Genomic DNA, 15,446 nt, shown 5'->3' with positions numbered 1-15,446 from the left:
GGCCGGGGATCGCGTGCGAGCCCGGCTCCCTCCTTGTAGCTCGGCGCCGGACTAGCAGGGCTCGAAAAGCAGCAAGCGCCAGGCGAGGGCCCGGAGAGCAGGCTCCTCGTCTCGGCCAAACACTGCTTCCTCGTTTGGCAGTGGCTGGGTCAATCCATCTCCCTTTGCCGCATTCCCACCAGGTGTACCATGGAAATCTGAGGTGGTGAATTGTTTGTGAAGAACTTTAACATCAAATGTCAGAAAGCGTTTACGCTCCAGTGCGGTAGTGAAGGCTGCCCGAAGGCCTGGCTTCGCTGGACCTTCTCGGCTGTCAGTGCATCTCCGAAAACCCGACGCGAGCTCCCGCGGCCGCAGCGCCGCGATTCACCGCGGAGAGCGCGAGAGCTGCTGCCCCGCCGGCAGCGACCCCCGCCAAGATGGCGGCCCCTGACCCCCACGCTTCCTCTTCCGGCCGGGGTTGCCATGGCTCGGCCCCCCCTCCCTCCTCCCGCCGGCGTGTGTTTACATCGGGCAGGAGGAGCCGGAGCCCCAGCGCCGGGGGAGACGGGGACGCAGCCGACCGCTGCCCGCCCGCCCTCCATCCCCGCTGGGTGGTGCTCCGGGAGACGCGGCATGAAGGTGATGTGCTGGCGGCTGCCAGCGGGGCGAGGCGGGAGGGTCCCGGCGGCGGGGGTCGGCTGGGCCGCGGCGGCTCCCGGCGGCTTGAGGGGGTGGTGGTGGAGGTGGGGTGTGTGTGTGCGATGACCGGTCGCTCTCTTCACGAAATACAACTTCCAGAAGCTTCTGACTTTGTGGGGGATGCGGTGCCGCTTCTTGGAAACGTCTCCCGAGAAGGATTCCCCCCTTTTTCTCCCTTAAACCCCGGACCGCTTCCTGCGGGGGGCGGCGGGTGAGGCTGCCCGCTCCCGCCGCCGCGGGGAAATGGCCCCGCTCTCCCCTGGCTTCTCCCCGTTGCTCCCCCGGCAGCCGTGGGGTTCCGCGCTCTCGGTCTGCCGCCGCCGCCGCTCCGGCCCTCGCAGCCCCGTCCGAGAGCTCGAGGGGGGTGGTCGCCTCCCTCCTGGGCCGGCTGCGGGACCCCCGGGGGTGGGAGCGGCTCGCCCGGGCCGGCCGGCAGCTTCGGTGCGGCGGGAGAGGCCGGCTGGGCGGCGAAAGGGGCGGTCGGTGCGCCGGCTCTCGGCTTTGGGGGGCTGTCTCTTCAGCTGTGTTGGTTGGGAGCCAGCGGTGCCGTGGTGTGGTTTGCCTTGACGTTACGTTCTGTTGTGTCTCTTTAATTTGCAGGCGTGTGGCTTTTGAAGCCGTTCCCCCTCGTTAATCTGACGCGCAAGGTGTACCGGGCATTCCCTTGTCTCCTGAATTTGTCTGGTGGTGGAAAAAAATTGTTGATCGGCTAGGTTGTAAGCTCTTTGAGGCAGAAACTATATGCAGGTATGGTCTGTACCTATCCTGGTGGAGAAGTTTGGCTCAGACCTTCCTCCTGGACTCTTGAGTTGAGTAAGTGTGTGTTAGAAGCTCCCCAGCTTGTGCAGGTTTTGGGTGCTGGGCGCCAGTGTCGGGCACTGAGGCTGATGGTCATCTCTGTGCAAAAGGGGTTCTCGCCCAGCAGTGTCTGCACAGCTGACAGGGGAAAGAAAAGGCGCAGCTTCCAAGTACATGAAATAAACGTATACAAAAAAGAAAGTTTCCTTCGATGCAGTGATACTTACTTGTTTTGCTTTTGTTCAAAACCTGATAGTAGAGAGTCATCTTTTTTTTCCTTTCTCTCTGAATGCTTGTTAGTTCAAATAGTGTGGGATAACAAAAAAATACATATAAGGCAGGTATTGGTAAACAGTACTGTGGCCCTGGGTGAGTTGTTGACTTACACTGCAAAACAAAAACCTCAGCTTGCTGACTGATCAGTACATCCAGGCTAAAACTGAAGAGACTTTCTTCAGCTGCTGTTTTATTACATGCAGAGTAAACAGCCAATTATTCTTGCTAAGCCCATTACTTCTGCTGAATTCCGCTTTTGCCCCACGAGAGTGGGGAAAACTGATGCCTATTTTAGGTGGTGTCACTCAAAATACAGCAACATGTGATGGACTCATCTTCCAATTATAAGGAAAATGTGTGTATTTGGGGGGAGAGTGGATTTTTCTAACCAATCTTTTACCAAGTATAAACACTTTATAGAGCTTTTCAGTATAAAAAGGGTCACAGTTTTTCTCTGAGTGGGTTATTTGTTTCTGTGTGTATTTCTTTCCATATGTACCACCTTTTGCTGTAGCAGTTGCCTCAGTTTCCTCTATGTAAGATGACTGCAGATGCATAATTTGAAGTCTTAAGCTGGGGGGGGGGATAATTTCATTTTCAATTAACAAGAGGAATGCATCAAAGTGTGTACAGTTTCTTAGCCCTTAAAGGGGGGAGGAAAGTAGAAGCGGTGTGGGAGATGGATCTGAATGCCTTTTATGGACCTGCTCACAAATAGCTCAGTGTGACTAAAACAAATCAAAGTTTAAGTTCTTGATCATTGCAGGGGATACATCAGCGCCAAGCTTTCTGAGAAGTCATCTTGCCTACTTCTCCCCTAATTGATGTTACGTCTTGGGAAATACATTTGAGTTTGTGTATTTTTAGCAGTATTGGTCTTGAGCCTTTCTCGTTGTTGCTGGTTAGCAGGTTGCTGAGATGGCAGGGCTGTCAAAGTAAAACAAGTTAATGCTGGCATGTATAAAGATGGTCTGCCTACTGACAGGAGGGAAGAAGCAGGTCAAGAGAAGTGGTAACGTCAGAGGAGTTCTGCTGTGGAAGTGATCCTTTTGGGATCCATCACTGATGTCTCATTGTTGCTGAGGAAACTGAAGCTTGATGTATTTTATTTTTAAGTAAATCAATTAAGAGTGAAATAAAGTAACATGGCAAAGTCATACTTAAAGCTTGAGATGCTGGAGCTGGATTGCATTTAAGATAGTCTCTATGTGTACTTCACGTCTGTTCCCATCTCTTTCAAGCAATGGCAGTGCTGAAAGATGGTACCTCTGTGCCCTTTCGGGATGTGCAAAATACAAAGCTGATTGAAGCCCCTGTTTCCTGCACTAGAGGACAGGAATGAGAGGCAATCAGCTTGAAAGCTGGTTCCTATATGTAGGAGTATTTAAGTAATATGTGATGAATACACCAAGACCCTTTGCTTTGCTTCAGGGGCAGATTATCCTGATGGCAAGGAAATACAGCTTTTGAGGCTGCATTAGGAGCCTGGGTAACACGTCTGTCAGGCGAGGGGGGCAGTTTCATGCCTTTGGCAAGTGGAGAATTGTGGGGAGATGACCTAATCCCCACCTGTCCATCACGCTGTCAGCCACCAATTACTGTCGCACAAGACAGTATGTTTCCAGTATTTTTCTGTTGTGGCTAAGCGCTGGATTTCTCAGCTTTTAGGCAGCACTGGAGAATGTGCTCACATCCTGGCTAACAGAAGCTCTTCATGTCTTGTCTTCAGTGAATGAGTTGGGGCATTAGAATAGTCCCCGATGGCTACCTGGTGTGGTTGTTGCTGCAGTGACTGCATCCAACGCTGCTTTTGTCACTGCTCTAATTTAAATCCAAAGTCAGAGGAATGCAGGGCATTGAGGGAGTCTGGTCGTGTTGAAGCTCTTGTTTGGGAAAGCAAGCTCAAGATGTGGTCTCAATTAAGTAGCTGCTCTCCTTTTTATTGAATCAAAGTGGTTCTCTGAAGTAGCATGAGAGCTTGTGGGGCTTTGGCAAGTGCTCACATTGAAGTTATGTATTTTGGGATAAGACAGTTGTCATAAATGGGATGTTTTCCTTTGAGAAATTTACAGCTGTATTTAAGAGAATGAATGTGAACTCCTGCCTAGAGTTCTGTTTTTCCGACCGCCTGTGATACTTGAAGTTGGCAGATGAATCCTAGAGATCAGATAAAGGCAAGGTATTTTGAAGATGAAGCATCAAAAGTTAGGGAAAGCCTAAGTAAATATTTCTCTTACTTGTATTTAGACAGCTCTGTTCCTGAAGGATGTCATGGATTGTCCTGTCAAAATTTGATGTACCTGTAACTCTTTTTTTCACATCTCTCTGATCCTGTTTAGCAGGGCTCTTGACAGTTGAAATGAAAAGTATTTGGGGAAAGGAACAGCTTATGAAGAGACAAAAGGTATTGCTTTCTATGGAGTATAGAGTAATCTTCCCCCCCCCCCGCCCCGGCATGTAGTCCTAAATTTGTTTAAAGAAGTAGGAGGAGAGTGAATGTAAGTGACAGAGTAAAAGGGAACATGAAAGTATATTCTGTAGATAATTTTGACTTCAGTATTTGCCTACAATTGGTCACATCTGGTTTTCTGTATTGGTGAACTTCCTTACAAACTTTATGGTGGTTTTCCTTTCCCAGTGTTCCAGCTGAATTTTGGAGAGATGGAAAGAGGTTACATGCCTTCAAAGTTCTGGGCACGGTACATGCTTACGTTGGTGAGGGCAGAGGTAGACCTCTTAAGCAGTTTCTTCAAAATAAATATTGTTGCTGGTTGAATTTACTGGTAGTCACGAAAGTGGCTTGTGCGTGTGTTAGCAAATCCTAGAGACTTAACATTTCTGCAGAGCTGCCTATGGTCAAGTGCAGTTCTTGGGCTTCCTTTCAATCTAAAAACAATTTTGGAGGGAGAGCCTGTGCACCTTGCAGTTCCTCAAAAGTAAAAGGCAACCATTACCAAAAGCTATTGCTGCCAGAATGAATTTTTACTTTTGTGTTGCTTGTGTTCATAGTGATCAAGTGTTTTCTCGTGTTTTCTCTATCCAATGGCTGTTTAGTTGCCGAGTGAAGTAATTCTTGCTGGAATCTAGTATGCAGCAAGTTGTGATCGTGCTTACACTTCTCGCGATTAGTTGGGAAGCAGATGAGACCTCTGTGAAGCCCGAAATGAAAGGGACGTTATTGCTGGCAGTGCTTCTGGCTGTCAGGTTTAAGGCATGCAGGCTAGGTGTGAAATTACAGAATCACAGAATCACAGAATGGTAGGGGTTGGAAGGGACCTCTGTGGGTCATCTAGTCCAACCCTCCTGCCGAAGCAGGGTCACCTACAGTAGGCTGTAAAATTGGAGAGCTTGGTAGTACCAGAAGATGTAGTGTTCATTCTGTAGAGGAAGTAAATATTTTCTCTGAAATGTTGCTCCTTTAAAACACTACAACAATAAATGCACAGAACAATAAGCAACACTGACCTAGAAGAGCTCTGATCTGAGTTCAGAATTCATTTGTAAGGAAGGCAGTACTTAACCACCTAGCCATCAACAAAATCAATTTAAAATTTGTGTGATAAATATGTCATATTGCAATCTCCCAGCTAATTCAGAAATGTTTGATGTTTTGCAGAAAATGCATTTTGAAATTCCTAATAAAATAAGGCAATAGAAATAAGTTCTGGATTGAATAAAATATTTTATTTTTAACCTCAATTTCTAGTGTTTAAAATGACTTGGTGCTTTTGAAACAACTTTTAAACTTCAAATGTATTTGCAGCAGCATTTTTTCATCTAACTTTAAAAAATGAAATTAAGATTTTGGCCAGAGGGCTTGTGTTTCAGACTGTTCCAGTGATGCCTCTTGTGCCTCTTTTGGGAGGGAGGGCTCATATTTTTCAACCTGGGTACATGCTTATGTACTTTGAATTCAAGTTTTATTGTAGAAATTAGTATGTTCTAGTTGTAAGAGCCCTTGAAAAAATTAGTTAAATTTCAGCTATTTAAAGCTAAAACAGTAGTTGTGCACTTTTAAGGAAATAAATGCATGGAAGACACATAATTCAAGCAGGCCATATGAAACTACTGTTACAAAGTACTGCTTAATGCATCCTTCCATGAGTGTGGGGGTTTTTGTTTTTTGTTTTTTTTTTTAAATTGTGACCCTGCTGAGGATCATGGAAAGGGCACTACTTTATATTCTCTAGTATGTTTAGGAAAATCTTAATGACCTCTGTCATATGGGCCTATGTTATTAAGCAAAGGACTTCTTTTATTTCAGACTAATTTCTCAGGCTGTCTGTAGCTTTCTAGAGTGGTAGTTCACATCTTGTTAGGAAAATGGAAAATATTCTTTCTGTAGAGTACATTATCTCATTTCTTTAGTCTGAGTAAAACTGGCATTAATCATTAAATCCACCTGTCAAAGACCAGGCTGGAGCAAATACTTTTATACTGCTTTTGCTAATTGTAGTTATGTAGAAAGTGCAATAAAATTGCAGGTCATAACTCTTATTATTGGTTGCTTTTGGTTTACCAGCTCAACTGAGTGATTTTTTTTTTTTCTTCCCTGAACTCTTTGTTGACAGGCAGTGAATGACTGACAGGATGTGGATAGGCTTCTTCCCACTTAAGTTACCTAAATCAGTGAATGGTCAGTTATCAGTAGGAGTTAATGGATATTTTTGAGATGCTGTGATTGGCAATTACTGAATTGCTTTCAGATTGAAAGCATGACCATGCTTAGGTCCTGTGTCATTCCATGTCGTATTCCTCTCGTTTCAGAGTCCGTTTCTGTAATGACTGTTTTTCCTATGTATTAGCTTGCCCCCAACTTTAACAATTGCTAGTATTTGAGTTATGCTGTGCGATGACACTTTGTCTTCATGTAACTTCTTTCTTCCAAACAAACACAATTCAGCACAGTGTTCTGGACAAGGCATACCCTTCCTGGTGGAGGTAGTAGTTTAAACTAGAGCTGTCAGCAAATTATGCAGCTGCTTTCAGGGTAACTTTTCAGCCTTTACACTGCTGCATGGTATCCTTTTCATGATTACACTGGTTAACCTGCTCTGAGTGAGGAGTATTCTGTGGGGGCCAGGTCAGTACATGGTCAAAGGAAGTGTGGTTGGTTTTGGTGTTTGAAAAACACTCTTTCTTTCTGTGCTAACATTGATTTAGTAGGTAAAATTCAGATGGAAAATGAATGGTCGATCAAGACAAAATTCAATACAGTAATTAGTTCAAAATTCAGAACTGTCTGAACTACCACTGAGTGGACTGTATTCGCTTTTTGCTGTATAAATGGTGCTATCTGCCCCATATAAAGTGTGAGTGTAAAAAGTGTGAACCAGACTGTTTACTGGCTTGCTGAATGGAGAATAGATGGTGGTGTCATTAGTGCTGTTGAAAAGTTGTTTATGCCAAGTAAACCCTAATTAGGATTACTTGCAGTATGAAGTTGTTTTATTGCTGTAGAAATAGGATTTAACTGTTTTGCTGAGAACAACGGAACTCAATCTTGATTTGGAATTTGCAACGCTAAAACTTGCTCTTGTTGCCTCTCTCCTCCAGTCCTGTTGTCTAGACAAAATTAAGTGTTATTAAAATCGTAGCTTCCCTAGAGTATTTGTCCAAATGCAGAGAAGAGCAAGTAATCTAAGGAACTTTTCTAGTTCTTTTTTACAGCATACTTTGAACAAAGTGCTATAATTTTACACTACTGTCATCCTCAGCATTTCTATTTCTGTACTTTCCTTTAGTGTTCTAGGGGATTTATAACTGCAACTCAAATTCCCCTTGGGCTGAAACCTGGCACTGAAGCGCTCTCATTATGAGCGAGCCTTGTTTTGCAAAACTAAAAGCAAAGCATCCATCAAGAGGCTTTCTTAAACCTTTAGGAAAGCGGGAAAAAAAAAATGTTTACGGTTGCAGATCAATTTTTTTTCCCTCTGCAGGAAAAATCCAGCCAAGTTTGGAAACCCCTAAGGTGTGGATGTACAATCAATAGCGATGGCATATTCAGTGGAACGTTCCTATTAAATTTAGAAAATTATAAATGAAAGTCTTAATTCCCCAGTGTGATGGAAGTTCATTGTTGAAGTAACAGCTGCAACAGATACCCGCCTAACAATGGTACAGTGGTAGTTTTAAACTTGTTTCCACTGTCTGATGGTAGTTATCTGAGCAGTAGTGTATAAGCAGATGCTTGGATAGTTATGTGCTTTGGCTGAAATGAAGTACCTGTAGACCCTCAGCTCCCTGGAAAAGCGAGTCATTGTGTTGAACTGCGTAGTCAGTGTCTGCTTGTTTAAAGTATTTTTTTTTTTTTTAATAAACCCCTTGTTTTCTGTAGGAATTGAGACTTTATGTAATTGTGTAGAAGCAGAAGGGACATTCTGAGACACAAGCCACTTTCAGATATGGAAGATGGAATAATTTTATTTGATTAAACATGAAATATCAGAGATAAGTTCTTAGGAACCTCATAACAATGATAGAGATCCAAATTACAAAATCACAGAATAGTAGGGGAGGGAAGGGACCTCTGGGGATCGTCTGGTCCAATCCCCCTGCCAAAGCCGGGTCACATAGAGCGGGTTGCACAGGACCTTGTCCTGGCGGGTTTTGAATATCTCCAGAGAAGGAGACTCCACAACCTCTCTGGGCACCCTGTTCCAGGGCTCCGTCGCCCTCAAGTTCTTCCTCATGTTCAGACGGAACTTCCTCTGCTTCAGTTTGTGCCCGTTGCCCCTTGTCCTGTCGCTGGGCACCACTGAAAAGAGTCTGGCCCCATCCTCCTGACACCCACCCTTCAGATATTTATAAGCATTCATAAGGTCCCCTCTCAGCCTTCTCTTCTTCAGGCTGAACAAGCCCAGCTCCCTCAGCCTTTCCTCATAGGAGAGATGCTCCAGTCCCCTAATTATCTTCATAGCTCTCCATTGGACTCTCTCAAGTAGTTCTTCATCTTTCTTGAACTGGGGAGCCCAGAACGGGACGCAGAACTCCTGAAGTGGCCTCACTAGGGCGGAGTAGAGGGGGAGGAGAACCTCCCTCGAACGGCTGGCCACACTCTTCTTAATGCACCCCAGGATCCCATTGGCCTTCTTGGCAGCAAGGGCACACTGCTGGCTCATGGTTAACCTGTCATCCATTAACACTGTCATTAACTATGTCATTGTAGGAAAGCCTGATGAAGGTCAGCGTCTTTATTACTGGATCTGACCAGCTCTTCGGCATCCGCACACATTCAGCCTGGTTATAATGTGTATCATCTCTTACCCATTTGGAGGAAGTGAACCTGGGATGAGAAGAGCTGAGATTGTCATGGTTTTAGGAAGCGACAAAGTATGCAGATGTGCAGGAAAGATGTAGGTTTTAGTCTTGTGGGCATACAATAAGCATTCTTTAAACATAATGCAAAAACAGTCAATCCTTTCACTAAGATACTTTTTTCCCGAAGCACTAAACAAACTGTCCTGTACTTGGAGATGACTTGTTTCTTCCCACAGACGCACTGCGTTTTGTAACTCTTTAGGGGTGCAGCTATCCTTTGTAATTGTCAGTTGGGATGTGTTTGGTGCTGTATAAAAAAGATGTTGGACCTGTGCTGGCAAAGCTTACGAGAGAGATCATGGATGTGGAGGAGTGAAGCCTGTGCTGCCACTCATTTTCCACTGCTAAATTGCTGTATTGGAATTGCGCCTACATAGAATACCAGGTCTGAAAGTCAGTGTTAGGCAGGACAGAGGACTTGTGATTTAGGCTGGCAGCTGAAGATTTGCATAGAGTGAAGCAGGTCTGACATTGCAGGCTCTTAAGGAGAGGCTTTACGAGGAATGAGGCAGTTTTGAACAGTGAAAGAAGTGAGATTCTAGGCTCAAGTCCAGAATGGAAATAAATGCCAAGATGAATGTCAGAAAGGAAAAACTGGAGTAAAGTGCTCAGGCACTAGAATGGAAATATGAAGATCTAGGTCAGGAAATAAATACCATTTTCACTTGAAAATGAACAGGGAAAGTAGTAGCTAAAGTTGCAGACTTCAGAATAATGTTCAAAGGGAAGTCTCAGAACTGAGACACTAAACTGCTGCTGAAGTCGTGACTGTGGGCTTTACATTCATTCCTCCAGCTTCTGTTCTAGAAGGGGGAAGAAATTATTACTACTAAAATCCAGTATAACGGAGAAGAATATTTGTGTTGTAGGGTTTCTTTTAGTTTTGCTTCTGTGGTGTGTAGTTTTTGTTTTGGGTTTCTTTTTGAGTACTGTGTTTCTAGGGGTTGAGCAGGAATGGCAAGAAGGAACAGAATCGTAAGATGCGTGCTTCTCTTCAGTTGGAACAGCAGTAAAGTGTCTTTCTATTAGTAGTCATAAACTGAAGGAACCTTGAAGTTATTTGCCCCAAACTCATTCAATTTCAGTAATAATTTTTCACAGGATGGATTTTTTTCTTACCTTTAATCCCCCCCATCAGCCTTTGGTGTGTGTGTTGTTTTGTTTTGGGTTTTTTGGGGGGTTTTTTTGTTGTGTTTTTTTTTTTTCTTTTTGCTATTTGTTACCCTAATCCTGGCTCAGCAAACAGTCAATTGACAGACTGTACTTCAGTTTAAGATTATATACTGTAATTAATCTAATGCTAAGTACAAAAGTAGAGTCTAAAAGGTCTAAAAGCAGTAGTGGTGGTAGGGTTTTTTCGTTGTTTGAAGATGGTATGTAGGGACTTTTTGGAAAGCTTAGCCATTTCCAGTGTTGGCTTACCTGTTGGGGCATTTGCAGTGGCAGTCTCATGTCGCTGTTAATTTACATGCAAAATGGACTGATGATGGTTGCCTGGTGTTGGGATTGCTCCTGAGCTATGTGTAATTTTTGAGTAGTTAATACTCTGCTGAGACTGAGATAGTATAGGCTGCTTATATGATTGACTATGCTGAAATCATTTGTTAATACAAATGTGGTGATAGATGCAGCTCTTAGTTTCAGTGTCATAAACGTAACTCAGTACCTTGTGGAAAATACTGACAGTCACTGGATAGGAACCTTCTTCCATTCTGTCATGCATGGATTTATCACAGCACTTGTAAAATACACAGTCTTTAAATATGCTGAAAATACGAGCCTGTCACTGAAGTTCTGGTCGGAATTATTCTCAGAAGTGCTGTATCCCATGGTAAAGCACGAGGTGTAGTCCAAAATGCTTGTAGGTGATTTGTCACACTTGTTTAGTTCAGTACTGACAGTCCTCTCTGTCCGTAAGTACGTAGCCTTCTATGAAGCACAGTATAAACCAGCAAGCAAACACTAATTTACCAGGTCACAGCAGCCCATAATATTTGAGTTAAACTGCACTGTAAGGTCAATAGTCATACAGCGTGATCAGAACATAGGGATAATATGTTCCTCGAGCAGTTTCTGTGAGAATCCCTGTAGGTTTTTTCTTTTGATCTTTGTAGTTTGATGTGTTTATACAAGTCTTTTCAGCTTCCTTGTAGTTTATTGAAACTGTTGGCAGGGACAGAGTGAGCTACCTTGGAATTTGCACATCTGTAACTTCAGTTTGGAAGGGTGAGTATTGTCTCTGCTTGAGATAACCTGTTTCTGGTCAGCTTAGATCTTATTTTAAAATATGACGTTTAAAAATTGCCACTAAATCTTAAGAGTGCTCATCATCAGAAATTCGTCAATTCCTGAAAGGAATTGTGTGTTGTGCTTGCCAATGAGAGCAGGGACCGTCTCTGGAGAGCCACAAGGTTTTTCTTAGTGATGTGTTCGTAGGCTCTGTGCCATAACCTAAGTATTCCTATAATAAAATCTGTTTAAATCTGTGCTTCTCCAATGGCTTTAGTGAGGAATGGAACCACATTCTCGTTTAAAAAGGCTATGCAAACCCTAAATAATTGAAATAATATTGTACAGTTAATAATTTACTGATGTTTGTCAACTGTTGATAGATCTTCCTGCATCCTAGATGCTCCTAGAGGGAGTGTCAAAGCAAAAGCAACATCTGTGTGTGTTACTTCTGCCATGGCTGCAGCTCAAGAAGATTATCATAGAATTGCTGGACACTGCATGGCTGCTTATCTGGAAGCCATTAACTTTATGCAGTTGTGTGCATCCCATTCTCCTAGTCATCTGTCAAGGATCCTTAAGAATGGAAAAAGAAAAGTAACTGAAGCCTCACTCTTGAAATAATAGCATTAAAAAAAAAAGAGTAGAGACCAACAACATTACCTATAACTTAGTTAGAAATCTTCTTAGAAGACAATTTCCTTGAACTTTTGATGGCTGTAGATTATCATGCTGCCAGAACTGCAGATATGTTGGGTATTGATTACCAAGCTTGCAGCAGGTACCTGGTGAATTGAACTCAGCAGATATAACTAAAAAAGCAATGGACGTGCTAATCTAAGATAGAAAGCCGTTGTAAAGAGACTTTGTAATCTTGTTAATAACACGTGTCAATGTTTGAGCCTTAGGTATTACTCCTAGATATGGATATGAGAACCTAGGATCTCATCTACTTTTAACTGTTTTACATTTTCATTATTTAGTGAAATTCAGTATCAACACTGTGCATACTTATTCAGTGGTCTCAGTGATTAAACTGAAATGCTGAAGTCTGATAAACACAGATGTTTATGAGACTAATGCTCCTAGAAGTTGCCTATATTATAGGTAATTATATATAGTGATAAGATATCAATGAGATAAGAGCTTGGGTTATTCTATAGAAAACATTTCTAACTCCATTTTAGTGATACAGGAACTAGGAAATCTCAAGATTGGAGGTTTCTTGGAAAACAATTATTGGAAAAGTTAAGTTTGTGGTTATTTGACATGCCAGGCTTCAGTCTAGACTGTGTTTTCAATTTTTAACATTGAATTTTTGAATAAAAACAATTTGTAAACCAGGAAATGCATACCAAATACAGTTCAAAATATGCTGTGTTGTGATTGAGTAGTGAAAAAAAATCTTCAAAAATTCTGGCCATTTCTTTTAGATATTAAGAGTGTTCTATTAAAGTTGTAATCTTGGATTGTATATTTTTCTTCTGTGGGATTCCAGCAGCAAGTGTTAAAACTTTGAATTGGAGGGAAGTAGGTGATGGCAAACACCACCTCAGTCGTGGACTTCATAGTGGTCTGTAGCGGGCTCTGTTTTCCTTGCAGCTGGATTTGTTAATACTAGCTTAGAGCTAAGGATGACCTTCGGCTACGATAAAGGTTTATTTCGGGTAAGTATTGTCAGTGATAACCACTATATTGGTGAGTTGTATTTCTAGTGAAGACTGAGTAAGTAGCTCCTGCATAAGGGGGAAAAAAAACATAATGTCATCACTCACTTTTGATAGCATTTTGCATCCTCTTTATGTAGATGACAACAACTGTAGCATCACTATCATAGATGTTGTTGGGAGAAGCCACTGAGCAGGTTTGTCTCATGGTAGCAAAGTGAAGACTACTGACTATTTTGATGAAGGAAAGATAATGTTTTTCTTACTGGCTTTTCCTTAGTCCCGGGAAGTTGGATTGTCTCCTTGGCCAGCATATAGTTAGTAAGGACTTAAGCTTTTCCTTGTGCAGATGGTTCTGTTACTTTTTTTTTTTTTTAATTAAAATAATTTTGGTGTTGCAAACTGGAAAGTACAGGTAAATGTTTCAAGACCACTTCTAGTTTAGGAGTTGTGGTTGGTGTGTTTGCAAGGCAAATATTGATACCTCATGTCCTACATGTCTACATCTTATATATGAAAAGAAACGTTCCGATTTGGTATAATAATGTAACCTCATCTTCTCCTTTCTCTCTATGTAGCATTAATGGGTAGGAAGGAAATGTATATAAACATAGTGACTGTGGTTGATTTAGAAGCTTATTCAAATACACTTTGTGTATTCAATGTGTTGCTCCTATCCAGAATTGTTTACGCATTCTTAAAAATCTAGATGACATTATTTAGGTGAAGTGAGGAGATGGTTAGACCTCTGTGTTGATAAGTGACTCCTGGGTTTGATTTTTAATTGGACTAAGTCAGGCAACTTACTACTTTCTCATCTGTACCCAGTGGTAAAAATATTTTTTCTACGTTTCCATGATAGCTTAATGTTAAGCTTAATGTTTGAACTGTTGCTTGACCCAAGCTGGGCAGTATTGTTACCTGGTGTTTTTAAATGAGGAGAAACAGGCAAATAGCTTAGGCAAAGCTTGCATAGTCATGGAGGGCGGAAATCAAGGTTGTGACAGTGGCACTAACACAGTAGATTTGTACACGTCGCCTGGGTGGTGGTTTTCCCTACTATCAGACTTTTGAAAACGATGTGATGGTACTTCTTGTTTTCATGTCCATTTTGTTGAAAAAAACGCGGAATGGATGAAAATGTAAGCTACTTGTGCAAAGGAAGAAATTTTTAAAGTATGTTAGCCTTTGTAATGTGCGAAATGAGGCAACAGAAAGTGTGCCATGCTGTTGGGGGTAACCTTGCAGTCACAGGGTTTGGAAAGTGTGAAACTAACCTACTGCAACTTTAATGCTATGAGCACTTTTTCTTCCCAAGTTCAAATAATAAAATCTTGCAAGCTGTTGATGTACCAGTGTTTAAGGTGGCTTCTGTAACCATCCAGCTGCACGTGTCAATACACTTTTTCAGATAGCTGAGACTACAAACCCATTCATGTTTCAGAGTGCACAAAAGCCTCATTTTCGAATGACTGCTGAGTTTCTGATTTCGCTCTTGACTGTACTAGCATTCCAGAAGGAGAAAATTGGTTAGTTTTATTTTAAGAGCTCCATAGCTATGCCTAATGTTTACTCTGCCATTACTTTAAAAAAAAAGGGGGGGGGAGGAGCAGCAGACATTGGTGGTTTTGGGTTTTTTTTGGGGGGTTTTGGGGTTTTTTTGTTTTGGGATTTTGCTTTGGTCGTTTGAAACTGAAAAAGCAACTCCACTTTTACAGTGCTACAAGTCATGAAAATACTGTTTGTGCAACGGGAGTTCAGCAGCCTTAAATACAAGTGAGTGCTTTCTAAGTCTACAAATCTGATAATTCTGCGCACATCCTTCCAGCAGCAACAGTGCAGGCTCTTTCCAAGTTCCTGAAGGCTGGAAACGGGAAGTGCAAAACTCTGGAGAGCAATCAGGTGTAGTTTTTCAGGAGTGGTTACTTTAGCTTTACATATGCAGGCACAAATGCATGTATAGGGGCATATAGGGGAAAATTACATGGTCAGTGGACTTGGATAGGTTAGAAGATTGTAAGCAATTTCACTTTGTCTTCCTTTGAAAAGTAAAGTGTGGAACCGTTTGCATGACCCATATTGATCTCCTCCTGTATTGAACAGGCCACAGACATTTCAGAATGTAGTCTTGGTAAGACAAACCACAGATTAGATTTTTTTCCTGAAAATTCCAAGTGATGGTGAATCTGGTGCCACCCTTGGTAACTGGGGATTTGAATTTATTATTGCATTGTGTGTTTTAGAAATAGTAGTTTAGAAATTGTGCTTTACTGTTCCATGCCTGGTTTTTAGTCTACTCAGACCCTTGTAACTTTGCTTGCCAGCTAGAGGAGTCTTTTTTTTTTTTTTTTTTTTTTTTCCCCTCCACCCTTTTTGTAAGTAATTCGACTGCAAACAAATCTCCCAGCAGCTTTCTTTTTTGTCAGCTAAAGTGAGCTCCTTGTGTCCTTACTGTCTGGCATATTATCTGATCCT

General features: G+C 42.3%; 1 protein-coding gene across 2 annotated transcripts in view; it reads left to right on the top strand.

Annotated features, from left to right (window-relative positions):
• The first annotated feature begins 470 nt into the window (after positions 1-470).
• The window catches only part of LOC104328103 (transmembrane protein 263-like), a 214,123-nt gene continuing 199,147 nt past the window's right edge, over positions 471-15,446 (top strand). Inside the window, exons 1-2 of one of the 2 annotated variants that reach the window (XM_075426594.1) lie at positions 471-621; positions 14,690-14,747. Coding sequence is in view for 1 of the 2 variants with exons in the window: in XM_075426593.1 (XP_075282708.1) it covers positions 616-621 (6 nt within the window). In the remaining variant the exon portion in view is untranslated. The remainder of the gene's footprint in view (positions 622-14,689; positions 14,748-15,446) is intronic. The other variant, XM_075426593.1, reaches the window with a different exon arrangement.

Source organism: Opisthocomus hoazin, chromosome 7, assembly GCF_030867145.1.
Source record: "Opisthocomus hoazin isolate bOpiHoa1 chromosome 7, bOpiHoa1.hap1, whole genome shotgun sequence".
In the NCBI taxonomy this organism is placed as follows: domain Eukaryota; kingdom Metazoa; phylum Chordata; class Aves; order Opisthocomiformes; family Opisthocomidae; genus Opisthocomus; species Opisthocomus hoazin.
The sequence above is the reverse complement of the archived record's forward strand: the minus strand, read 5'-3'. Positions and strand labels throughout refer to the sequence as shown.